Raw genomic sequence first — 27034 nt, forward strand, 5'->3', positions numbered from 1 at the left:
CCTTCGTTCCTCCTTCCTCTCCAACACCTGACTTGCTTATCTTGTAACCATTTGGGTGAGAGATAAAAAGAAGGGGATTTTAACCATGGAAGTACAACCTGATTGGGGTGTGTGTGTGAAACACGAGTGCAAAAAAAGGAGAGCCTTTCCTTCCATTGGAAAAAAGGTACGGGAACAGTTAAGGGGTCTAAAGGGACCACCTGATCCCTCAAGGAAGTGGTGAGGAAGGGGGCGCTGGAATTCCCCGCTTCGGAATCAAGAGGAGCTGGAACAGGAGGAGGAGCAAGGAAACGCTTGGTTTATGGCCTCAAATCTAAGCGGAGCAGCAAGCTGTCCTGGCCTATGTGGGTGGATCGGCACCAGGGCTGTCAAGCGCCTCCGACACCTCTTTCTAGGAAACAGTAGTGATCGCGCGCACACACACCCCCTAGAGCAACAGAGGGCCCGACCTCTGCCGGAGCGACCAGTGAGTCCTCTGGACCCGTCTCTGCTTCCCTCCAGAGTCCCGGCCCCGCTATGGGGCAGCCATGCGCTCCCAGTGGAAAGGTTATGCTTTGACCCACACTGGGATGGCGCAAGGCAGCAGGCCTTGCTAGAGGGCAACCTATGGGCAAAGTGGTCCAGGAGAAACGAGGGATGGGCAGAGAGAGAGAGAGAAAAAGGAGAACCAAGACAGCTGCAGCAAATCCATTTGCACGCACGGGGCATTGTAATAAATTTATTGGACTTTTATTACATTTTCCACTTTTAATCATCCAATACCTTGTATCCAAACTCTTCTTCCGGAAAGGAAATGATTCTTTAAAACATAAAAATATAAATTCTGCATATTAAAAGTGCATACAAATAAATAAAAGGTATTGACACAATCTCATGCACTTGCCCTCAAATAAGTTAAAACCTTCTGTTATGGTATATCATGGGTCCACCCCAAGAAGAGACACAGCCTCCCTCCCAGAGTATTGTAGAGTTGTTGTTGTTGTTGTTGTTTTAAAATAAAACATTGAAATTTTGAGAGCAGTATCAAAGGAACGGCAGGGAAGAGAGAAACCAGTGAAGCATAACCTGTAGCCCCCCCCCCCCCGCCCGGTTCGGGAGCCCAATTCCAGTGTTAACGAGACTCTCAGTATTTGAAGCACGACCGAAAATCCAGTTTTGGCCAAAGGGGAGGCATCCTCCTACGATCCTGGGGGCCGGAGCAGCAGGCGGCACGCTCCCTAAGGGGCTACACAAGCTTCCAAACCTGGGGATCCCGAGGAGGCCGGTGGGTGTGAGGAAGCAGCTGCACAGCGTGAAGCAGGCTGGAATGCCCGGTCTCTCTTCATTCTCCTTGGTAAGACTGTAGTTTCGTCTCACCGCGGATTAAAACTAAATTTCAGTTTTAGATCAATGTTGGACCCTGACTAGCTGCTGTGAATTTGTAAGGAAAAGAGGCAGCCGAGCCGGAAAGGGGAGGGTGGCCACCCACAGGGGGGTGAGCTGCCCCCCCCAGAAGCACAAAAGGCGTTCCCTCTGGGCTGCAGCTGGGAGGGGCCGCCCCAGCAGCGAAGGCAGTCCAGCTGCTTCTCTCTCCAGGCAGAGGTGGCCAGGCCATGCCAAGGGGCCACCGTCCTCCTCCCACCCCCAGGCCTCTGCCAGCGCCACTGGGCATCTTTCCCCACGGGACCTCGGAGACATCTGCGCAGAGACCAGCTCCACTCTCTCTTCCCCACCGCAAAGGCCAGGAGGGCCAGCCTGGGTGCCAGGGAAGCCTCTCCCACACGGGGAGAAGAAGCCGCCACCCCATAATCTCCGAACCGGTTCCTGAAGGGCAGGCTGTGTTTGCTCTTTTCCTCTCATGGCGGAGAGCGGGCAGGAAAGGGCTGAGTCGGCTGTTCTGGCTGAGAGAGCAGCAGCCTCGGCCACCAGAAGAGACGGCCACCAGAAACGCTCCCTGGCTCTGAACCTCCCAGAGGTAAATTAGAAGCGCACAAAAAGGGACGCGTCTTGTGTGCAAAGAAAAGCCGAACCGGGGGCTGGGGGGGGCTGGGGGGGGGCAGTCAGACACAGCCAGCCTGGGTCCCCTCCAGGCGTCTGAAGGTCCGGAGGGCCTTTTCCGGCTCGCGAGAGCTGCTTGCATAGTTTATATGGGCATGCATGGCGGGGGTAAGGGGGGGCGGGGGTCAGAGGGCAGCGCCAGTCCCATCACCCGGTCTGTTCAGGGGGAAAGGGGCAGGCCTGCACTCAGCCTTCCAGCTGCGGCTGACGAGCACGGAAGAGGCGACGGGAAGAAGTGGATGATGGTTCAGGAAGATTCGGCGTGGCTGGATCCTAGCGATCCACGCGGACGCTGGGAAAGGCCAAAGCGGAAAGGAGGGGGCTTGCCACAGGGGCCACGCGGTGCTGCCGGCACCACCTTGCAGTCATGCTGAGCCTCAGGTGCCTCTGCAGCACAGCCCCTCAACAAGCAGCAGCAACAAACACACACACCCCCCAAACAGGGCCGAACCCTTTTGAAAGCTTCTGCTCAGTGTCCGAGGATCTCTCTTGTCCACGAGAGGGAGGGAGAGCAATCCACCGGCTCTGCCGGCAGCCCAGGTCATGGAGCGGACCTGCAGCCGAAAGGGGCCAAGAGTCGGCTGGCCCCTTCGCAAGGCAAAATGAGGTTCCCCCCACCCCTCAAAAGCTCTTGTGGGGATGCTTGGTGGGGGGGGCACCAAAGGCAGTGGGTTCTCCAGCTTCATCTGGCACAGGCCGTGGGGCCTTGGGGCAGATTCCCAGCCACTTGGCGAGAGAAGAGGCCAGTCCCTGCGCAAGGCGAGGAGGGGGGTGTCGGTGTTCCTGCACTCTCCCTTCCTGCACCTGGCAGGGATTGGGGGGGGGGGCTACAGATGGGCTCCACTCCCATCCCCTGCCTTGCCAGATGACTGTGGCTGATGGGAACTGGTGTCCAAGCTCATTTGGAGGGCATGCAAGCCGTCTCACCAGGGCAACGGGCACAGGCGCCACCCGGTGGGCCTTCTCTGCAGCCGAGGAAGCCCCTTTGAGCATCACTGGTCAAAAGGCAAGCGCTGGAAGCAGAGGCGGAAGAGCAGCCTTCCTGCCCCCCCCCCCAATGGGACTGGCTTGATCCACCATCCCCAGCCAGCCATGCCCAAGGGGAAGAACACCACCTCCTGCTTCCCCTGAGGTACACGAGGGTCATTCCAAGGACGCCGGCCGAGGGTGGTGGGTGGGCAGGGGCCGGAGCCACCCAATAGGAGTCGGCCGGCCCACCTTGTCCACCCGTGGTGGATGTGGCAGGCACCCCTTTCTGCAGGCACATCCTCAGCACATGAATCCGAAAGGCAGCCTTGTGGCCACAGTTAAGCAGCTCCGGGTCAAGCAGCGCGAGGCGGGGCGGGGCGGGGTGGGGAGAGTGCAGTGAACGCAACCCAGAGGCCGACCAGGGTGCTCAGAATCAGCAGACGGAGGAGGCTCGTGAAGGGAGGAGGCCTTGGCCAAATCATGCTGGCCAGCCCTTGATTCAGGCCAGCAGCAGCAGCAGGAGGAGGAGGAGGAGGAAAGGTGGGGAGAGAGCAGCCATGCACAACGACCGACCAGGAGGAGCAGGAGGAGGGAACAGCCGCATTCAAGAGCTGGTTCTTCGTGCAGCAGGGAACCTGTGATGCCAGCCCTACTGAGGGAACGTCTTGGCACGTCTGCCAGGCACAATTCACAGGGCAGGGGAGCAACTCGCCCAAAGTAGGCGGGCACACCTCCCAGCTGGCCGGTCCCTGCGCCGGCCACAGGGTGCAGAAGAAAAGCACAATGGGAGAGGAGCCCAGCAGGACTGGGGGTGGGGGGTGGGGGCGGAGGACATCCTGCTGGCAAGGTGGTGCCCCCCCCACACCATGTCTGAGCCAGAGTGGCCAAATCAACCCCAAGGTGACCAGGGAAGGATGATGGGGGCAAGCAGGACAGAACCCAGATCCAGCCAGGACCTGCCAGCCAGCCTCCTGCAGGAAAGGGAGGAAGCCCCTCCCTCCTCCCGGAAGGGGTCCAGCCACACCGCCTGCAGCAGAGGGCCTGCCGGGGAGGACGTGTGGCAACCGTGGGCCTCCAGCCTCCTTCTCTGCAGACAGGCAGGACTGTCCTGCCCCACACGGCTCTGAGCCCTCCCTCCCTGGAAAGGACCGCCTTGAGTCCAAAGGGCCTGATTTCCCAGCCCGGAATGGGCTCCTCCCATTTCCCTCGCCGGGAGCAAAGACAGCCACGGGACAGATCCAGAGTCCGGCAGGACAGGCCATTGAAAAACAAAGCAACCCAAAACAAAGCAATAGAGAGACAGAGAGAGAGAGAGAGAGAGATTATCTGCTGGAATGAGAAAAGCCACCACGCCACAGACCTCCCTCTATGAGAGGGAAAGCACCTTCTCCCGGCATCCTCTCTTCCCTCCAGTCCTGGCCGAGGGTTTACCTGAGAAACAACACGAGCGTTGAAATATTGCCCCTTTACGAAGCATGGGAAAGGGAGTGGGGGGGTGGGCGCAGGGGCAGGGGGTGGGGGGCAGAAGAGAGAGTGGCTGCCTGGCCTTTCCCTTCCCGGGGCAGCTCTCCCAGACATCCCAGACCCCCAAAGGGGGGGGAGGTCAAGGCTCCCCCGACAGGGAGAGGGTCATCTCAGAACTGCAGAGCTGAAAGGCAGCCAAGGGGCCACAGAGTCCAGCCACCAGCCACGGACACAAACCCTGGGGAAAGAGGGGATGCCCCCCCCCTCCTGAAAGGCTCCCCTGGACCAGGCTGGCTGGCTGGGAGAGGCCCGTGCCCCTTGGCGGCCCCCAAGAAGCCCCAGCCGGGGGGGGCCCCCCGGGACTTCCTTCCTATTTGGTCCGACGGAGGCAGCGACGGCGCTTGGACAGGCGTCCAGAGATCTTCCCACACGCGAGGCACACGGACAGGAGAGCCGAGCCGGAGGCCAGCCTGGGGGTCGGGGGGCGTCACTGGGATTTGGAGGAGGGCCGTGCAGGGGAGGCCATGCTGGCGGGGGGCTTGCGCGAGGAGGCTTTCTCGGCAGCCAGCGTGCCGCTGCCGGGCGAGGGCGGAGGAGCCTCCAGTGGGGAAGACCTGGATTTCCGCCCAGGGAGCAGGGGCCGCTTGGCCGGGGAGGCCTCCTTGGCGGAGGCGTTGGCACCGGGGTGGGGGCGCGGCGGCTGTGGCTGAGGGGGAGGCCTAGGGCTGCCCTTGTCCGGCTTCTCCTCGGCCGGGTTCTTGGCGGAGCCGCCGGCCGCCTTCCTGGAGAGGATGGAGGCCTTGCCCAGGTCGGCTGACCGGCGCGTCTCCTTCTGCCGCAGGGCGGACTTGAAGAAGGACAGGCCTTTGTCGTCCGACTTGCTGTCCCTCTTCAGGCCGGAGCGGGACCCGGCCGTGGGCGAGCGCAGGCTGGCCAGGGAGTTGCTGCGCAGGTGCTTCCCCTCGGGAGTCCTGCCCTCGCTTCGGGGCGGGCCGATGCGCGGAGAGCTCGTGCGCGAGCTGGCGGTGGCGCTCGCCTTGTCCGAGCCCAGGCTCTGCCTGGAGCCCTCGCGGCTGAGGCTGCGCTCCGACGCCCGGCTGCGGCCGGAGGAGGCCGAGGAGGGGTTCCTTCTGGCCGCCGTGGAGGACGAGGCGGGCAGGGTCTTCTGCCTCTGCTGCCCGGAGGGGGGCCCGGCCGCCTCGTGGCCCTTGGAGGCCGCCTCCTTCCTGCCTGGCCGGGGGGCTGCGGGAGAGCCGTGCCGCCCGCTCGACCGGCAGGAATCCGTCCTGCTCCGGGATCGGGACCCCTTGGGCAAACCCTTGGAGGGCGGAGGGGAAGCCGCCGACGGGCGAGAGGTCAGAGAATCCTGACTCGACAGGGCTGTCCTCTCTTTCCTTAGGCTCCGGTCGGGCTCCGAGGCGTCTCTGGGGCCCCCAGAGGAACCTTTCGGGGCACCGCCCTCCGCCTTTGGGGGGGAGAGGGGCGCCCCGCTGAAACTCCGTCCCTCCTTGACCGGGGAGCTTTCCACCGAGTCACTCTGGTCCACAAAGGCGATCTGATTGTTGTTGTCAAAAGGATCCAGCGCAGGGACGCTGCTCTTGCCCGCCCGAGGGGCCCCCTTGCCGCCGTAGGGATCGGGGCCCGAGGCCGACTTCCGCCCAGGCGCCTCGTCCCGGAGGACGCCCTCCATGACGGCCAGGGGAGCCCTGCCGAGGGTCCGGTGGTCCGGCCGGCCCCCGGCCTGTTCAGGGTAGCTGCCGGAGAGGCTCCTCAGGCTGCCGAAGCACGAGGTGGAGACCTTGTCGTCCAGGGTCTCCCCGATCCTTTCCAGGGTAGAGGCCGAGCTGTGAACAGGAGAGTCGCCCGAAAACCGAGACGGCGAGTTGGAGCGCATTTGCAGCTTTGCCGAGAGAGACCAGGAAGGGCGCATGCCGTTCTCGCTCACAGCCAGGGGACTGGTGACCGAAGACCGGGACGACAAACTCTGGCGCTGGACGCTCCTCACAAACGGGCGGGTCGAAAAGCCACCTGCGGGAGACCGAGACGTCGGGGGGAGGGTGGCGCCTCCAGGTGAGTGGGCAAGTGGGCGGGCGCTTCCCCCTCCCAAAAGGCAGTCCACCCAGCCCGGCCCACCCAGCCCGCCTGAAATAATTTTGCTATAAACGAGAGCTTCGATGTGGCAGAAGAACCGCCACAAAAATACATCTCTTGCACCTTCCTGCCAGTGGTCACCTCAGGAGAGCGACAGAAGTTTTAACCTCTTCCCAACCGGCCTGCCAGTCCTGCCATCTCCCACCGCCCCCCACGCCCACCCCAAGCTCCTGTACCCACCGTCATCTTCGCTCCTTTCCCCCATCATCTCCACCGACTCCGAGAGGGACGCCAAGGAGGTGCGCCTGGAGGAGGCAGCAGAAGCGATGCTGGGCTGCTTGCTCCCCGGGAGGCGACTCACCCAGTGCTCGCACAGGGAAGAGCTGGTGGAGCCTGCAGAAGGAAGGCGAGAGAAGGGCCCCCCCGGGGGGGGTCAAACGTCAGGGGGGGGGCGGCACCAGCTCAGGCAGCCACTCCAGCAGGAGGGCACCGGGATTCCGGGGGGGGGGGAAGAAGAGAGAGACAGAGACGCCTCTGCAGATCCAGGACTGCCGCATGCAGCGAGGCATCCTTGTAGACAGGAGCCCCCCCTCACCGCCCGCACCCCCCCCCGAAGCCCATGCCAGCCTGCACCTCCGCCGGGGCCTTCACCTGCCACAGAGCTGTTGGCCGACCAGGAAGGAATGGCCGTCCGCCTCTGGTAGAAGAGGATGTAGGCCGTCTGCTTGCACACTTCGTTCTCCGGAAGCTGCTGCACGCTGCTGTCATCAAAGCAGTACCAGAGGCCGTCGATGGAGTTCTTGCAGTACGCTGCAAGAGGAGGCCGGACTGCTCTGACCACCGGACCCGCCCTGCAGGACCTGCCCTCCGCAGGGGCAACCGCCGCCCCCCCCACACACACACACAAAAAGGCTTGCTTTCCCATTGCTCTAAGGAGGGCGCCTGGCCCTCCAGGAAGGCTGCCAGCCCTCCGACGGTCCCTCGGCCAAACCCGACCGCCTCCCGGAAGCCCCAGCCGCTATGAGCCCAGATGCCCTCCCCGTCTCAGAGCCAAAACTAGCCCTGCGAGGGAGGCCGTGACCCAACGGCAAAGGGCCATCCATCTCTGCCACATGCTGAAAACACCCTGTGAGCAGGATTTCGAGTTTAGTGGAAGAATGAGGGGAAAGAAGAGCCAAACGACTGCAAGAGAAAATGCTGACTTTGCTGAACGGATGCAACAGAGACAACCATTTGCCAATCAAAATGAATCCCCCCCCACCCCTAAATTTTAAATCTTCTAGATTTAAAGACAGTCCTCCCTGTTGATCAGAGGGAAGCCCTGGGCCCATTTACAATTCTTCAAAACAGAAGACAGAGCCAGGGAGACCTCCTTCTGCCTCTCTGCTCTCTCCCCAAAACCCAGAGGGCTGGCGATAGACCGACCTGCCCGGCATTTTTTTTTAATTTTTTAAATTTTTATTAATACAAAATAAACCTACTACTACACAAAAAAACCCTATATAAAATACAAAACAATACAATACAATTACTCATGTGCACCCATCACCTTCACGACTAGCATTACACTTCGTTCCATCCGTTTTCACTCCAAAATTTCATTGTTTCTTCCCTCGGTGCCTGGCGTTTTGACCCCCTCTCCCCCGTCTAAAGGCCCTTTAAAAACGGCACTGGGGGGGGCACTTCTGCAGGTGCTCCCTCAGCAAGCCAAAGGCAAGCCCAGCGCTGATCTGCCGCCCCTCCTCAGCGTTCTTGTCAGCAGGGGAGGAACCGAGCCGGCCCTGAAGGCGGATGCCGGCCACGAAGCGCAGAGACGCCAGCGCGCCTCAGGTGAGCCCAGGCCAGGCGCCACGCGGCGGGCCACCCGGTCCCTTCCTTACCTGTGTAATGCCCTCCCTGCATGGTGCCGTGGTGGTTGCAGACGGCGTACAAGTCGTAGACAAAGTCCTCCGGGTCCCTCCCCAGGCCGTAGGGGCGCCGCCAGGGGGACCAGTGGGAAGGCAGGCTCCAGCTGCTCTGGCTGCGCTTGACCACGTGGGGGGTCATGTCCAGCCCCACCAGAGGGAATTTCACCATGTTCTGAAGCTTCACTCGCCGGTCACCTTCCTGAGGGGAGAGGAGGAGGAGGAGGAGGAAGAAGAAGAGCAGAAAACTCCGGCTGTGGCTGGACACCCTGGCCAGATCTCACAGCAGAACACAGCGCGGTCACTCTCCCTCCCTCCCTCTCTCCCTCTTTCGGCGCTGCCAGCTCCCCCCCCCCCCCCCAGCCAGGCCTTCACGGATCCGACAGAGCCAAGAGGGGAACGGGAGGTGCCTGAGGAGCCAAGAAGGTTCAGCCCCCCCCCCCTCATTCAAAGGCTACTGGCCGGCCAGCGGAGTGGACCCTCTGCCCCCTTCCCACCTCCGCCTCCCAACGGCTTCCACAAGGCAACAAAGCCGGACGGGTCCCTTGTGATGGCTGGGTGAGGGGGGGCAGGGAGGGGGCTGGACCCCCGAGCCAAGGGGAGCCCCCGGTCCTACTCCAGGGCCCCTCCTGCCCAGGCCGCCTGCCCCTCACCTGCCGGAAGCGCTTCAAGTGGACGATGAGGACGTCCGGCAAGGTCCAGAGGCTCAAGGTGATGCTCCCCTGCTGCAGCTGCTTGCAGTGCGGGCAGCGCCAGGCGTCGTCCGGAGCCAGCTAGAGGCAAGGCAAGGGCACACAGGTGGGCGAGGAACGGCCGAGGGGCCCCGGTGGAAGACGGAACTGCTCGGAGCCTCGGGCCCTTCCCACGGATCCTTCCCAGGGTCAGAGAGCTGAGGGGCCGCGCTCCCTTCCCCACTTAGGCCTTTGCACGGGTTTGTGGCGCAGAAGCGCCCCGGGGGCCTTCCCCTTCAGGCGTCAGGGAGGGGCCGCCCTCCGAGTGCACGAGGGCCCCTCTGCCCCTTGGGGGGGGGTGTGTGCATGGCCAGAGAAAGATCCCAGGAGGACACACACACACACACACACACACACACACACACACACACACACACACACACACGGAAGGCGGCCCAGGTCTGCCTCTCACCTGCTCCTCTTTGGTGTAGAGCTGGAAACACTGGGAGAGGGTGCAGGTCTGAGGCTGGTGGTGCAGCTCCCTCTGCTGGCGCACGCTCTCCGCGTCCGGGATGTACTCCTCCTCCGCGCTGATGAACAAACTGCCCGCGAGGAGGAAACGGGTGGTGTTCACTTCCCCCCACTGGGCGCCACCCGTTGGTCCCAGCAACCACCCCCCCCTTTCCTCCCCCCCCCCCGGCTGGCGACAGGTTTGCAGCTCCCTGGGGAAGCGTCTCAGCCGGCGGCCCCCATGGGGCAGCCGGGCCACCCCAGGGGCACCCCCTACTCCAGCCCCCCCCCCCGAGGCCCAGCTCGAGACCAGCGGGCACCGGCCGGACAGGACCCCCTTCTCCCCGACTCCCCCCCAACTCTGCCCCTTCCCTCCCCCCCCCCCGGTGGGGGTCGCTCAGAGACTTACTAGTCCTTGGTCTCTCGGTCCCATTCCACCACCAGCTTCACGTGAGGGGCTCCGCCTTGCCCGCACGACTTCAGGGCTCTGCCAGGAAAACCCATGAAAATGCGGCTTCACCAGCCTGCCTTCCGACTCTCACCCTTTCCGCCCCCCCCATATGGCAGGGAGCCCACCAGGATCCTCCCCCACACACAAAAAGTCAGCTGCGGGGCTCAGTGCCCCCCCCCCGCCTGGGACGATGCTGACACCACCTCGGGCAGCAGCCTCGAGAGGGACCTGCCATCGGAACAGAGAGAGAGAGAGACCCCCCCACTTCCCCTCCCCCCTTGCCTTCACCCCCACTCAACCCAGGAGGGGAAGCCAACCGCTAGGACTGCCCACCTGCATCCCCCCCGCCCCGCACACACACACTCTCACTCACTCTCTCACTCACTCACACACACACCCCCGGGGCCACTGGGCTCACCGTTCCACCATGAGGTGGCAGAGGGGCCGCTCCTCCTGGGGCAGCAGGTACGTGATGCCCACCGCGCTGACCACTCTCAAGCTGAACGGGCAGACCTGCAAGGGACGGAAGGGAAGAGGGAGCGCCGTGGGTGGGTCGCGGGGGCCCCGGACTCTCTCACTCGAGCGGGCGGGCAAGAGGGGAGGGCGGGGGACGAAAGAGAGAGAGAGGCCGTAATCCCAAGGAAGGAGAGAAAAGGGAAGGCGCCACAAGGTGGGCTGGACAGACAGTGCCCAGTGGTGGGTGCAAACACACACACACACACACACACACACAGACAGACACGCTTAGCTCACGCAGACCAGCTGGATGAAGAGGAAGCACCAGCTAAAGCCCATGGACAACCATGGGGGCAACAGGGTGGGGGGTAGGGGGCATTCACCTGCACGTCAGACTTCACACAACCTCCTCGCCCCCCGCCTGCCCCTGCCCCTGTCCCAGCGCTCGTTCCAGACAACCATACCTGGATGCAGGCTGAGGGTCGCAGGAAGTACTGCATCTTCTCCAGGATTTCCTTCTGCAGGAGGTCCCACGGGATCGTCTTCTCCACGTGCAGCACAAAAGGCTGGCCGAACCTGCCGAGGGGAGGAGGAGGAGCTAAAGCGGAGGCCACCCCTGCAGGATCCCACAGAGTTCAGGGACATTTCCTCAAAAGCTCCGAGGACGGAGCCTTTCGCGGGTTTGAAGGATCTGTGGCAAAAGGCTTCACGATTTTACAGCCCGAGAGGGGCAGAGGAGGATGGGACGAACCTCCCGTCCAGGGACTGACCAGGTAGGACCTCCCTGCCTGAGGCAGAGGAAGAGGGGAGGACCTGCATTGCTTAACAGGCCGGCTTCTCTAAAACGAATGGGCCCCCCTCCCCAGCTGGCCCTTCCGGTCCTTCCCCTCCAAGTCCCTCCGGGGCTCACCTCTTCCCCTGCTGCCCAGTACACGCTCGGTTGCACACCAAGACCACAAGCCTGTCGCTTGCAGCCACGGGGGCCGCCACGGACCCCCGGCTGTTGGAGTTGTCCAGCGGCCCTTGGGCGTAAGGAGAGGCCCAGTGGTGGTCCAGGCCGTACTTCAAGTGGTTCAGATTACTGTTCACGTGGATTCCTGAAACAGAGATGGGGGGGGGAGAAAGAGAGAGGCTTTGTGGCCAAGGTCCAGCAGCGGCCATGGCAAGAGATCCCCCCCCCCAAATCCCCAGCATCAGCTGGTCCTCAGAACCCGGGAAGATCCAGAGGAGTCTTGACGGAGGCTTCTCGGTTGAGGGCTCCATCGAACAGGAAAGGGCTGGCACCCAACTGGGGAAGGGGAGGCAGGGAGTCCCGACGCCTGCCACCCCCTCGCCCCGTCCTACCTTCCCCAGAGGCAGGGCCCCCAGGAAAGAGCTGCCAGATGGTCCAGAGGCCCATGGCCAAGCCCTCCTGGGCCCCCAGAGAACCGAGCCAGGCCCTCCACCCGTGGCGCCGGGCAGATGCCCCGGCCGAGCCTCTGACCTCTCTGGCTCAGGATCCCCTCCGGGTGGAAGATCTCTGGGGTCTCGAAGGCAAAGAGGCAGTCGCTCTCCTGCACCGTGTCCAGGTCGTCGAGGTCAGAGAAAGAGCGATGGAAGCCGTCGTAGTACATCTCCGTGAGCACAATCTGGGGGAGAGCGGAGAGAGAGAGAGAGAGAGAAATGTGCCATGGAGCAGGGTGGCCTGAGCTGAGCAGCAAAGGCCCCCACATGCGAGGCGTGCTTGCACAGAGCCCACCCACCCAGGAAGGCAGGCAGGCAGGCAGGGGGCCCGGGGCCAGTCTGAGCAGGGACTGCCACAACCCCACCCCCCACCCCACCCCGGCTAAGGGCTTGGGCCAAGGCCTGCTCCCAGACCAGGTCGTTGGAGGTCTCCCCCGCGCGTGAGCAAACCCCCAGGAAAGAGCCTGCACGCCGGGCCCACCTCACCTTCCTGCAGCAGATGTTGGCACCAGGGCGGAGCAGATGGGAGAACATCCCCTGCCCCCTGACACACACCCCTCCGGGGTCCCTCGCGCCTCCAGCAGGACCGCCATACCTGCTTGGTGGGGATTTTGGTTTCCCTGGAGATGGCTTCCCTCAGCCTGGCCACCGTTCCAGACAAGGGCACCGCAACCCCGATCCGCATACAGTGCGAGCATTTTCCTCGGTACACCACGGTGACATACAGTGGCCTGCAGTGGGGACCAAAGACCAGCTGAACGGAGCCTGCTGAGGCCACACGTGGCTCCCAAGGGAGCAGGCCGGGCGGGTGGCGCCAAGACGGAACGAGGACAAGTGGCGCCCAGGCGCCCATCATCCCCTGCAGGCAGGCAGGCAGGCACAGGAAGGCCAGCCGGCTGGCGGAGAGCAGACAACCTGGCCGGCTGGCACCCAAGCGCCACACGAACAGCATCCCGCTGGACTCGCTTCCGCGCTGCCCTCCACCCGCCTTGTCCCACGGATGCCCTGGACGCTTGTCATGCCAGCTGAAGCCCAAAGCCTCTGGAGGACTCCTCGTTGGTTGGCCAGCTGCTTGGCGGCCATTTCAGCTTCCCTTCCTGCCTCCCTTTACAAAACGGACCCTCTCCCGACATTAAAAGGCTGACCCTCAGGAGTCTAAAAATGGACCCTGCAAAGCCACAGGTGAGCTTGCTTCCCCCCCCCCCAGGTTATTAACCATGTTTTTAGGTCACTTGTCTAAAAATGCCCTTTGGCTAACGACAGTTCTATTCAGCAAGAGGTCTGGGAAATAAAATAAGGAACCAGAACATCCCCTGGAAACCAATGTCAAGGCAGAAAGGAGAGGGTTCTTGGCTTAACAGGCTCTCTTGCTCGCTCTCTCGCGCACACACACACTTGAACTGTTGAAAAACAGGGTTGGGGGGGGTCACTTGGAGGAAACCGAATGTCTCCACTCTCCGGTGATGCCCACAAAACTCTTCACGCACACGCTCCTCCTGCCCATTCAAGCGGTGCCTTCTTCACATGGGCAAGAGAACTCTGCTCCTCCCCTGACGCTTCCCTCCCAGCCCACTCTGCCTTCCCTGGGCCCATACGTACCGCGTGTGGGGCAGAGGGATGGGCAGAGAGATGCACAGGAAGGGGTCAAAGGTGTTGCTTTGCTTCTGGCAATGAGGACACGTCAAGGACGACCTGCCGAGGAGGGCAAGAGAAGAAGAAGAAGCAAGCTCCTGAGGGTGCCCCACAGAAGCCCCACAAGAGGGCCCGGGGGGGCGGGGAAAGGGGGTCCCAGCCCTAAGATTCCCATGTGGTAAGAGCCGGGAGAAAGGCAGGCCCCCCCTCAGGGGTATTAAATCACCCGGGCCCCACGGGCTGGCCAAAGCAGACGGTCAAGGCTGGCCCAGACCGCTGGGCTCTCTCTCGCTCTCTCTCTCACCCTGCATGTGCACGCGCACACACAAACAAATCAAGGTCTCTGGTACCCAGAGTCAGTGAGAGGATCTGAGGCAGAAAATCTTGTACGCTCCTTCCCTGACTCCTGAGTTCCCCCCCCCGAACTTCATTTGCTTCCAGGGAGGAGGAGAAGGCTGTGCAGCACTCGGCCACAATCCCACGATCGCTCTGCCAAGGGGAAATGCCGATGGGGTGGGATCCTGGCTCAGCCCTGGGGCCTGAACAGCAGTGAACAGGCTCGGGACACACCGTCTTGCCTGCGTCTCCAAAGGGTCCCCCGGGGACGGGGCCCGACTCTCAGCCGCAGGTGGCAAAGAGGCAGGTGAGGACCCCCTTCCCCGCCGGCTGCCAGCCAGGAGAGGCTCAAGGGCTTCCTTCTCTCTTCGTGCCACCGGGCCTGAAGGAGTCTGAAAACCACGAGGGCAACTGGGGCAACTGGGACTTGACACCTCCGCCCCTTCCCCCCCCAGCTGTAAAGGAGCCCCCTTGCAGGCCCAGGGAGAAACCCCACAAATCCCAACTCCGTCCCAATGGATTCTCCTTTCCAGAATTCCCACCCAGAACCTGCGGGAATTGCAAAGCCCCCCCCTCCCTGCCTTGGAGAGAGATTGCACCCATTTGGGGGGGGGCTACCTGTACTGGGCCTGAAACAGCTCCTGCACAAAAGTGCTGTTTATCGAAAAGACGGCTCCCTCAATCAAGTTGTCTTCCTCTAGAGGTGGCTGAAAGGGGGGGGGGGAGAAACAGTTACAAAAGGCAGGCCTCCCCACATGCTTTGGGAGGCCGCAAACCACAGCCGGCCGAGGGCAGACCTCCACCCTCCACCCTAAAACACCGGCTCCTGCCACGGCCCAAGGCTGCACAGGCTCCACCCTTAAACACACACAACCCCCCCTCCCCCAATCAGCTGAATCCCCCCTGGACCCACGGCCGACCGCACGGCCCCCAGGCCCCAAGAGGGGCACTTTGGCAGCAGCCAGGCAAGGCCCCGCGTGCAAGGCCGGCCGGAGGGGTCAGGCGGGGCGGGCGGGGCGGCCTCTTTCTGAAACCGGCCTTTCCTCGGGTCCTGGGCGGCCGCAGCCGTGCCAGGAACTGCGCCCTACCTTGAGCGAAGGCCGGCCACTGTTCTTCGCCGTGTTGTTGAGGTCCTCGTGGACTCTGTCCAGCAGCCAGAGCAGGAACTCCTGCGCGTCGTGCTGGGAGCTCCCTCGGTACTGCATGGCGTTCTTGGAAACAATGCTCTGCAGGGAGACAGAAAACCACCCGTGGCTGAGCCGGGATCCTGCGCCCTCCCCGTGGCTACGGCCGTGGCTCTTCCGACCCGTCCCAGAGCATTTTGCTTCCAGGGGGAATCCACCGCTCCCCCCAGGCCAGGCGGTCTTCAAACCCAAAGAGAGGAAGGGGCCGCTCAGCCGGGGAGTTGCACTCAGCTTCAGCAGCTCCATTATTCTGAATCCCGAACTCCAGAGCAAGGAGACTTGGCCCTGGCTGCTTAACGCCCCCCCTGCTGGGGTTCTTACTTTCACCCCGGCTCAGGAGGAGAGGTCCGACACGACTTGCAAGGCTAGGCAGAGCCAAAAGGGTCACGGACAGACCTGTCCACCCACCCCTCCTGCGCGCTTGCCCAGCCACAACAACCCTCCAGATCACCCCACACACCCCACAGCCACCGACAGCCGTGCACATTCCAGCACTCCCTCTGCCACAGATCTTCGGGAAGGCTTGCAAAATGCCAGGCAACAGCCTGTCGGAAAAACGCCCCAGCACCGCCAGGCTTGGAGAGGGACCGTCTCCGCTCCTATCTGCTCCATCGAAGCATCCCTGCCTCCCCACCCCCCCCACCCCAAGGTGGAGTGAGCTTGGCTTGCATATGAAGAGAGAGCGAGAGAACGTGAGAAGAAACCACCACCCGCCCTCACTCTGACATCCCTTTCCAAAAATGGAGCAAGGTAGCCTCTACCAGGACGAGGAAGAAACACACACACACACACACACACACACACACACACACACAGGGAGAGAGAGAGAGAGAGAGAGAGTCCCTTGTATATGTATTTGTCGGCCACGAGATGGCACTGCCACCCTTCGGCTCTGCAAGAACCACCTCTTTGCAGCTGCGGACTGGAAGCCTTCACCGTTCATTGCCCTCGCCGATTAATTGACTTTAAACATGTCTTCCCCTTCTTAAAGCAGGCCTTCTGCCTTCTGCATAGAAGTCCACGGGGAAGGGAACAGGCAGGCTGGAAAAGGTAGCATCAAGAGGGAATCCCATTCTCTGCCAAGGACTTCCAAGGGGGGGGATACCCACTGCTGCAAAGGGAGGGGTCTCTCCCCCCCCAGGCCACCAGCCAGTTTGGGGACCGAAAACAGCCACATTTTTAATTAATTTAATTTCCAAACTAGTGTCGCTGCCCTCCTATAGAATCCCCAAACCAACATATATTTTTTTAAAAATGCATTTCTTCCAGAACTTTTTTGCTGCTGCAGCAAATTTGAAAGACAAAAAACCCAACAGAGAAAGAAGAAAAACGCCTTGTTGGTTCACAAGGATTGGACGCCATCTGAAATAAATACAAAGGGGCCTGTTCCGTTCTACCCACCCGTCCACTTTCCGATTTCACAAAAGCCCCTGCCCCTCACAAACCCTGGGTCGCCTTTTACGACTGCTCAGATGGGACCCGTCCAGGCTTTGGGACAAACTGGATTTTCTCGAACACGCAAACCTGCTTTCTGCGGCACAGAGCGGGCAGGCGCCAGGCTGGGGGCAACCCAGGAGCGCCACAACCTTGACCGAAAGCAGCTCCACAGAAGAGGCCACAGCACAAAGGCGTCTGCTTGAGCGGGAGGCACCCCCCCCCCAGAGAAACAAACTTTCAAGGCACGTTTATCAACAACTGGACCATTGGCTACTTTTAACCCAGCATTTAATAAACAGGCCGCTTCTGTTTTGCAAAACGTAACCAAAGAAGGCAGACGAGGCTTTTGGGAAAGGCCCTCTCTGTTCAAAACCGTCGCCTGAAGGTGGTACAGAACGCGGAGCAGGGAGCACCTTTCCAAATGCTTCTTTTTGGTTTATCCTACATAGGACAGAGTCCACCAGTTTTATCCAGGCTTGGGAAGCCCCCGTGGCAGCTGTGAGCCAACACAGATCACCATCCCAAGCTGCACATGGCTTTTTTTAAAAAAGTGTTAGCTTTGTGACTTTTTCCTACCATCTGTCAGAACTACAGTTCTGGACACCTCTGGCGACGAAGCTTTAACTGAAGCCCAGGAGCTAAAATATCAAGAGTTGCCAGAATTCATGTGCGGTCGGCTTTTGGATTTTCACAGCCAACCCAGTCACCAAAGGACAGGATGCTTCTCTAAACCAGCTGTGGGCACAACGGCCAAAGCCGAGCTACACAAATACCACCCAGCAGCTTTTTGCCGAACGTGATGTCAATCGTGCCGAATTCAATGTGTTAATCTAGTTTTCGGGGGCCCTGTCGGGGGGGGGATGAAATGGATCCTACAGGCTTAGAGGAATGCAATATTTTAATCCAGGCTCTTGGAAAGAAGTCCACCACTGCAGAAGGGCAACTGCACTTTCTAAGATTCTTTGCTTCAAACATCCAAGACAGATTCTAAGAGACTGCAAGGCCTTTTCACAAGAGGCAACACAAGAGACCTGGTTCCTTCCGGAATGGCTGAACGCCGGAGACCAGGAGACTGCGTTCCCTCGGGTCTTGCTCTGGGTCTGCACCATCCAGTCGCTTCTGATTTATGGCAATCCTGACAAGAGTTTTCAAGGTTTGTGAGAGGTTCAAGGAGAGGTACGATACTATTCACACACATTTACACACATCCTGTCAGTTTCCATGGCGAAGCAGAGAACTGAACCTAGATTTCCCCAGGCTGTACCCACTACACCCTTCTGCCTCTCCTGGGCCTAATTGCAAGGGGAATAAAGGAGAGGGAGACCCAGCCTCCAAAACCAAGGGGCCCTTTGGTGAAATCTATGGCTACAAGCCAGGCTGTCCGTTGGGTGACTAACCAAAATAGGGTCTGTGGTAGCCGCTCGTTTTCTGCTTTCTCCCTGCCCTCCGGAGGGGGCATTTTAAAGAATATACAATACATAAACTTCCAAGATCTGTACCAGGACAGCTGCACATGAGGTCAGATCACAGGTTGGCCAGAGGAGCCCCAAAAGAGAGCCGCTTCAGGCGAACGGCACACCCCAGGGGCCCTCCAGAAGCTTCTGACGAACCCGGACCACCATGGAGGAGAAAAGAGCAAGGCTGAGCCTCGGCCTCGACCCACGAGCGCTGGCGGGGGAAGCGTCAGCCCAGCAAGGGCCGCCCCGCTCAGGAGAGGGCCTGGGCCGAGGGCAGGGGGGTGCAGCTGCACCCAGGCCAGCAAAACCTCTTCCAAAACACCACAGGCAGAAGAAGCAGGGCCGAAACCCTCTCCCTCCCTCTCTCTCTCTCACACGCACACACACCCCAAACACAGGCACCCTGCCCCCATTTAAAGCAACTCCCCCCACCAGGCCGGATTCTGTGGGGGCTGGAACTTGTCATACGCCAAAGCTTCAGCCCACCCTTGCCCCCACCTCCGCACCCTCCGCAGCTCAAGCAAGCTTTTGCACCATGTTATTAAAATTAATCCCCCAAGAATACAGCCTCCCCAAACCAGACACTGTAATCTGGCCATGGAAGCCAAACGTCTGCAAAAGAAGCTACACGTACACAAACACATGCACATGCGCCCCAAATCCACCATCAGCTGGGGGGGGGGTCTTATTCCCAAGGAAAGTCAGATTCAGCAGATCTTGGCCAGCCTCAGAGAGGAGGCCCTTGGCTTTCCCTGACTGCCCTCCGAGCCTCCCCAGACCGAGAAGGAAGGACAGGTGGCCGGACATCTGGATGGGAGCGTCAGGCAAGGCAATGAAAACACAGCGTGGCCAGGCGGCCAGCTGGCCCTTGGGGTGGGGAGGTGGTATTGGGGGTGTGTGTGTGGACGCCTTTGCAGTCCACAAGGCTGGTGTCTCCTCCATTCCAGAGATTAAAAATCGAGGACATTGACGAGAAGGCTCTCCCTTCACTTTCTTATAAACTCTGGCTGCTGTTTTGACTTTAGTGCCCGTAGGTTTTAGTGGCAGCGCCGCCAACAGAAGCAAAAAAAGGGGGGGGGGGAAGCAGAGGAGAGAATTGTCCTTTTTCGGCTGTGGCAACTTGACCCATCACAGAGACCTCCCGGCTTGGAGGTTCAAGGCACAAGAACCACAGCAGGAGGTCCTCGAGGGAGGGGTTTGGGGTTCAGTGTCTTGTCTTCCGTGTGGAGACTGCATGACCAAACTCCGTCCTTGAGTTTCGTCAAAAGCCACCGAGGCAGCGGAGATGCTGAGCTGGGTTCCGAAACCATTCCCCAGACCGAGAAGGGCCAGTCAACAGAAACTCAGTCCTGACACGACGAGGCGATGCTTGACCTCTGGTTCACTGGTTCTGGGAGGCCGGCCATTCAACCTCTTCCTGACGGGGTCCCCAAAGGATCAGGTTTGGAACAAGGGGGCGGGGGGGGGGGGAGAAGATCCTGCTTTGCCACCAAAGGATCTCCTCCGTGGCACCAAACATCTTTCCTCGGCCGAGAGAGTCCGGCTTCAGAGAGCTGTCCTTGCTCTCCGTGTGCTGCCTCAGGCGGCAGGCGACCCATGCCCGGAATCCTCAAGTAATGCGCCATCAGTAAGATACGAAATCCTCAAGGGCTGCCCTCCCTCCCTCCATCCATCTGGGGCCCTCCTGGAAGGCTGTCCACGACCTGGTGGTGGTCGGGGTGGTTCAGCACAACGGCCCCTGGCATTCGCTAAGTGGAATTCGCCCCTGAGACCACCACGCTGGGCTGTCCTCTGAAGCAGCGGGCTAGCTTGCGTGCCTCTCCTGAACTCAAGGCCCAGTGTTGAGGCTCAGCTTGGAAGCCCCCCACAACTGAGGGGGGGGGTTCAGAGCAGCTGCAGGCAACCTTGTCGACACCACAACCCATCTACACACAAGGGGATCGGCAGAAAGCCTCCTCCGGCCGGGCGCCTCCCCCATTTCTGATGTGGTGAGTGGGGGTGACGGGGAAGGGCCTTTTTGATTACGTATGTTACTGACCACGCTGCCTTCCATCGCTGGATGACGGTCCCCATCCACGCTCTGACACTTCGGAAAACCAAAGACGGCAGCAAGACAAGACAAGGTTCTTGCGGGATTTTTAATCACTTGCAGTTTTGTCCTCCACTTGCATCCCTTTAACGAACTCTCCTCGTCTAATAGACATCTCCTCCAGGGGCTGTGATCCTTCAGAGTCCAGGACAGGGGACCGGAGGGCCCAGATCCTGCAGGAACACGACCAGCCCGTAGCTGCTTGTGCGTGTGAATGGACATGACGTAGGAATGAAGCACAACTGGGGGTCTGAGCACGCTCAGGGAGAACGAGAGTGCCGTGACCCACAAACGGTTGCAAGATCTCTCCGCCAGCCCCACTCCTGGGACGACCCCTCCCCCTGGCCTCCTGCCCCGTCAGAACATCTTCCAGCTACGCCGGCGGCAGTGCACAGCCCCTGCCCCCCCCCCCGGTCTGGGGACCTCTGAAGAACAGGTCGCTCTTGCAGGCAGGCCACGGCACGCCACATCCGCTCTGGAAGGGAGACCCCAGCAGGTAGAACCACAGGCCTCAATGTAGGTCAGCAGAGGGGATTTGCAAGGACCGTGCGGAGATTTTCCAAGCCACCAGGCAACCCAGATATTCCCTCTGGCTCTTTTGCTGAAAAAGACAAATCCCCCCTCCCCCGGAGCTTGGCAAAATCCCATCCTGCCCAACTGGGGCACCCCTTCCTTAGCTGGCAGGGGGCGTGGATCATCATCCAGCTGGGGGGCAAGAAGCCCCACAGCACCCCTCTGCTTCAGGGGGACGGGTGCCACCCAGTTACTTAGAGGAGGAGGAGGGGAAGGGTCTTGTGGCTGGAGTGGGAAGTCCTCTGGGCTGCCAGAGAAGCAAGATCTTTGGGGCAGGGAAAGGGGGCTGTTCTGCTCATGCAGAAAAACACGGAGCAGACAGAAGGGGCCAGCTGTGAAAACGGATCTGGCATGGCGCTCGCTCGGCGGACAAAGAGGTAGCAGTGCAGACGGGGCTGGGTTCGGATGTGCCACGGTTGATTTAGTTTTGATCTCCCTACAGGAGCACAACAACCGACAGACCAGCAAGAGGCAAAGAGATACAAAAGCTGGTGGGAAGCAGTGGGTGAAGCCAACGCTCGTTGGCCGTCAGTCCCCACCTGAGCCAAAGGCGTCACTTCTGTGCGCTAAGAAGGAGCGTCCAGCCCAGGAGCTGAACGGGGTCCCTTATACCAGCCAGGCAGCAGACCTCCTTCAGCCGCTGGCCCCCTTCCCCCTTTGCCCCCATGAAGCTAGCTAGCATCACCTGGGGCCCCCACAAGGCATCTCAAGCAAGTCGGGGTGTGTGTTTTTTTAAATCAATGTTATATCAGTGCTAAGCAGAGAAGGCAAACTGTGATCATTAATCTGGCAGATTCCAGATACAAAACAATAAGGACTTCAAAAGACCGCAAAGGGTTAGGAGGTCCCTGTCGTAGGTTGCTTCCCATTTTCAACAACTCTATGGACCAGTGACCTCCAGAAACTCCTGCCAGTAACCACCCAGCCCAGTCTTGGAAATGGGCAGCCGTGGCTTCCTTTATCAAATCCATCTACCCAACCTTAAGCCTTCCTCTTTTCCTGCAGCCTTCAACTTTTCCCAACAATATTATCTTTTCCGGCGAGTCCTGCCTTCTTGTTGAAAATCCTACCACGAAGGAAACTTATTTTAATGCACAGCAAGTTTTCAAAACCAAGTATCACAAAGTCAACAGAGAGAGCGAAGGCTAGACATGTAAGATGACAGACGTTTGTCCATTGTGCTAAACAAGAGGCTTCCGCCTCACCTTCACTTGCGCAATAACCTTTGTGCAAAACTACAGGCAAATTTGAGATCTTAATCTCCAGCATCCCATTTTCAGGTGTGTTGGCAACCAGGGGTCCCTCTCTCATCAGCCTTGATGTTCTGTGCCAAGAGCTGAGGTTGTAAGGCTAGGTATTCACCACACCTCTCGCGCACCCACTGGTCGGCCTATGCTTTCCACACAGCCACAGAATGTACAAATGCGATGTGTTGTTCTTGCAAACCATTTGGATAAAAGCACGAATCCCAAAATAAAATCGCTTCAACCCCTAGTATCATTACGTCCGAGGAAAGCACCATTTCCAGTTATTTCCAGAAAGGAAATGGGCGAGGATGGGGGGAGAGAGAGACCAGCAGGCAAAACCTCAGAAGCACTAAAGAGGCATCAGGCCAGTCAGAGGAGAAGCTTTGTGCAAGAGAGGCTATCTGACCTTCCCGCCCCCCCCCCCAGTGGTCAGCTAAGGCTCAGGTAAGGAGCTGAGCGTTGTCAAGTTGCTCCGGGCGCCAAGCAGCAAATCTGAGAGGAAAATGCCAGCAGCTGAGATAAGGAAGACCACGGCCACGCCAACTGGCCCACGCAAGCACCACTGGCCAGCGATGCCAAAGCTGCCCAATCACAAGGTCCACAAGGACGCCATGCATGGGAGGCACCAACACATACACAGCAACCTCGCCCTGGTGTCACTGTATCCCATCACAAACATGAAATCCAACTAGCCCAACGTGCAAGGGCGCCCCCTCCACTGTTCACCTCGCCCGCCTGTCTGGCCAGAGAATAGCTGCAGGAAAAGTGTCCAGATCTCTGGAAAAGGATTGCGAGGGTGGACCACACCCAGCGGCGCTCTACCTGAAAAGGTGGTTGTGACGGCCCGGAAACGGTTGGGCTGGCAGTGCGCTGAAGCCACAACGGGTGCAGCACAAAGGTCATCGGAGAGACAGGAAGGGAGGCGCAACAAGGAGGGCGAGAAAACCGAAGTCCAGGCTGGGAGGGAGGACGGAGCCAAGCGTTCGCTGCTGGAGATCCGAGCGGGCGATGAAGCTAAAAGCAAGATGCAGCAAGCCGAGAGCGTGGCAGTGGTGGTGGTGGCATAGCCCGGTTGAGTCCTGAAACTTTCCCTTTCATCTTCCTTAACAGGGCTTTTTAACTACTTTGATGTCTGAGCTCTACTTTGACCGCATGAAATCCCCCCCCCCCCCGCTTTCCAAAAGGACGCTCAAGTCAACCAAAACATGCTTAGCCATGCTTTCTAGAAATGGCAGAGATGCTGGAGAGTGGGGGCTTCCTCAGCAGGAGAGTTTTGGGGCCCTGCTCCATGAGTAGCCGCCTCAGACAGAACCGCCCTCCTCCTGACAGGCCCCTTCCCGAGGGAAAGAAAAGGGAATCCAGGACACGCAAGCCGCTGCCTAGCAGGGCGAGGCACAGAGGAAACAAACAAAGGCCTTCTGGGGCTCAGGGCTCAAGCGAGGAGGAGAAAGCATCTTCTGCCAGAGCAGAACCACCCTCTTCCCGGAATAAACCCCATTACCTCTCTGTAGCCGAGAACCGGGACTGGAATCAGGCCATGTGGATTCCAGGCAAGGCCGACTTCCTCCAGGCCTGGTGAGCCGCCTGCACGTCGGGGGGTAAGGGCGGGCAGCAGAAGGGCTTCGGCCACCCACACACCTCACACACCGCAGGGGAGCCTTGGGGGTCAGACAGCCACAAGCGTAAGGAGGGAGCCCTGGCCAGCCCATGGCCCCCACCGTGTGTGTCCCTCAGGACTGAGTTGCTTGCCAAGGGGAACCCCGGAAGCTTCCTCAACCCCAGTCAAGGGGTCCTCCGCCCTGTCCAGCCCCCCTCGGCTGGGACTGGCAGCCCTTCTCTGGGGGATCCCCAACATCCAGGGATCTCGCTCGGGGTGGTTTGCCCTGTTTGCTCTGTCATGGGCCAAGGGTCAGGAGCTGAGCTTTCTGAACGGCAAAAACAGATGTGTGTATGCGTGTGTGTGTACGATCATCTTGACACCTGGAGACAGACAGAAGAGCAGGGTGTTTACTGACTGGGCTGCCATACCTGCCCCAAAGCAGCTCAAACTCTTTTGTGGCACTTCATCCAAACCAGCTGGCATCTGGTTATCTTCCTTCTCCCTCCGCCCCCAGGCAGGGCAACGAACCAGGAGGGAGCAGAATGGTCTGCCACTTGGCAAAGGCTCCCAAACGGAGAACCCAGGTGAAGGGGTGGCACCCAAGCTCATCTTAAAACCGTCGACCCCTGGGGCATCCGAAGGACCCCTCCTGCTGCCATAATGATCAAGATGTACACTCAGGGCCGGGCAGAAGGTCAAGTCCTTCTACTATAGGAGGGGCTGCATTTAAGGAATCTGCCCCCCCAAAAAAAAACCCCACCTAAAAAGGATTAAAGGCAGGATGATGGAATTTCCACTGGAAGAGGAACTCTGCCTGCAGGACGCTAAGCGTTCCCTTGCATCCTATGGACCAGGAGAAAGTATAAAATTGTGCATACTATCTTTTCCATCACACTGATGCACGTGAATCATCATCATTCCAGAAGACTAAAGGTGTAAAGTGCACATTGGCTCTGACAAATATAGGGCAGCAGGAACCGAAGCCTCCTGCCTCCAGCTGAGAATGCCAGGAAAGTGTTTAGCTCGGCAGAATCCAGCTGACCGAAATTGCTGACAAAGCGAGGTTGAAGCCATCGTGCTTTGCAAAAAGGCCCCACCGGGTCCTTCCTTCCGAGCAGCCAGAGCCGAAGGCGCCCCTGTTCCAAAGCCACCCTCAACCCAGGAAGCAGCCCTCGGGTCTCCAGACAGACCTGCCCGCTGGCAAGAAGGTGCGCCGGCACAGGCTGCGCCCGACCCCCGCTGCAAACCCACCTGGCTACATGAAAGCCCGAAGCCCACGCTGGCCTTTGCGAAGGGCAGGAGCGATGGGACAGCAGAGCCGAAGAAGCCAAGCTCGCTCCCCCAAAGAGGGCTGGGCGGCCGAGCCTCCCACATACACGATCGGAAGCCACATTTCAATCTGCTCCCAGGACTGGGGTGTCGGCAGTGCTGACTCCCCAGGAGCAGACGGTCTGCATTCAGAATCTCTGCCGTGTCACCGCCCAGAGGCCCACGTTTCGCTTCAAACGGAGTCCGTGGGAGCAGAGGAACCGGGAGGCGGGCCCCGTCCCCCAGAAAACACTCCAGAGCTAAGCAGCCCAGATCCGACCCGTATACAGCTTTGCAGGACCAGGCCTCTGGGTGAGATGCAGGGGACTGTGCTGTGCGGGCTGCTAAAGGGGATGATGGGATCACAAGTTTTGGAAGATGTTCTGTAGGGGAGCCCTAAGAACGAGGGGACCAAGCAGCAGAGAGGCCGGTCAAAAGGTTCACAGTCAGTCTGGGTGGGGGGTTTGCTGCCTGTTTGTTTGTTTTGGGATTTTGTTGTTGTTGTTGTTGTTTCAGGTGGCCTGCATAGGGTCCGACTTCAGTCAGGGTCCCAGCTCCCTAAGAAGGGCCAGCCTCCTCCCAGGGGGGTTGGGGGAACCTCAGGTCCAGCCCCGAAAAGGCTGCCCAAAGGCTGCCCCGAGAAGGAGCCAGGGCTGTCTTGCCAGAGTAAGGCCCCGCGCGCTCCGGGTCGGAGCTCCTGGCTTGTCCTCCGTTCCGCCTGACGAGAACTCTGTGCCTCCGCAAACCTTACACACACTTCAATGTCAACAGAAGCTAATCCGGTGGGTGACTGGCTTCGGCAGCGCTGGGGCCACAAAGAGCCAAACCCCTGGTGGTCCCTTCCTCTCCCGGCCACCACCCGGGGAAGCCTCCTGCCCCAAGCTGGCTCAGGGGCCCCTCCGGCTCTCTGGAGGGCTCCCTGCCCCCCCCCTTTGCCACTTCCCAAGCAGGCCCTGCTTCCCCAACCGGGTCCAAAGGCGCTGCTAACAAGCCCCCCCCCAACCTCCCCCCCCCAAGCCTAGCAGGTCAGGCGAGTTCAATGGAAGCAACCTTGGTCGGGCTGGTCAGGATCCGGTCTGGGCAGGGGAGCAACCCCCACTTTCGGCCTTCGCCGCCCCCCCCCCCCCGGGAAGGCAGGGGCCGGAAGCGCCTCAGGCCGGGCGAAGAAAGCATCCTCGCCCTGTCCCTTGTCGGGGGGGAGGGGGGACGTCTCGGGCCCCCAACCCAGGGCCAGGCTTTGGGGGGGGCCCGGCTGGAGGGAGGGATGGGGGGGATCGGGGCGCCGGGGGGGGGCTGCTGCTCACCTTGAAGTCGCGGCTGTGCTGCGGGGTGTACTCGAGGGTCCAGAGGGCCCGCACCAGGTGCGCCAGCTGCTCCGTCACCTCGCCGCCGCCCCCGCCGCCGCAGGAGGAGGAGGAGGACGAGGCGGGCTCCCGCTCGGGCTCCCCGGGATCGGGATCGGCCCCGACGGCGGCGGCGGGGGCGGCGGCGGCGCTGCTGGCCCTGCGGCTCCCGTCCCTCCCGGCGCCGTCGCGGTACTGCTCGAGGGCCAGGAACTCGGCGAAGAGCTCGGTGTTGCTCAGGCACTGCAGGACGGCGTTCATGAAGCACGTGTTCCCGTGGTTGCGCAGCCCGGCCACCCCGGGCACCCCGAACGGGGACGGCGACGGCGAGGACGAGGAGGGCGGCGGCGGGGCGGGCGGCGGCGGAGGCTGGGGGGCCGGAGGAGGAGGAGGCTGCGGGGCCGGGGCCGGCGGGGAGGGCGAGGGCGGCGGCTCGGGCTCCGGTTCCGGGCTGGCCTGGAAGCAGCGCCCCAGAACGGCGGCCGGGGCGGCGGGGGCGGCGGCGGCGGGCGGGGGTCCCGGGCCGTGCTCGTGGCCCAGGTGCGAGAGGGTCGAGAGGGTCTTGAGGACGCGGCTCATGAAGCCCCCCAGCGAGCGCGGAGGGCCCCCCGACCCGGAGCCCCCGCCCGCCGCCGCCGCCGCCCCGCCGCCGCCCCCCCCGGCCGCGGAAGAGGAGCCGCTTGCTGAAGGAGCGCTTCTCCTTGGCCGGGGGCGGCGGAGGCGGACCCCCCTTCCCCGCCAGCAGCACCCCCTCCGCCCCGGCCCCGGCCCCGGTCCCCGCAGGGAGGGCGGACGGGGACCGGGACGGAGCGGCGCCCACCCGGCCCGACAT

The 27034-nt window shown here is 60.8% G+C and overlaps 1 protein-coding gene across 1 annotated transcript; it reads right to left on the reverse strand.

Moving 5' to 3' along the window:
• Positions 1-686: 686 nt before the first annotated feature.
• USP31 (ubiquitin specific peptidase 31) lies at positions 687-27034 on the reverse strand. Its single transcript, XM_072982368.2, is given in 17 exon segments — positions 687-6498; positions 6802-6954; positions 7213-7371; positions 8442-8667; positions 9119-9238; positions 9609-9738; positions 10056-10133; positions 10516-10610; positions 11018-11129; positions 11464-11650; positions 12037-12181; positions 12592-12727; positions 13596-13688; positions 14583-14671; positions 15053-15190; positions 26164-26860; positions 26862-27034. Coding segments are annotated over 17 exon segments (4272 nt in total). The 3' UTR covers positions 687-4957.

This window comes from Pogona vitticeps, chromosome 13, assembly GCF_051106095.1.
Source record: "Pogona vitticeps strain Pit_001003342236 chromosome 13, PviZW2.1, whole genome shotgun sequence".
Classification (NCBI taxonomy): domain Eukaryota; kingdom Metazoa; phylum Chordata; class Lepidosauria; order Squamata; family Agamidae; genus Pogona; species Pogona vitticeps.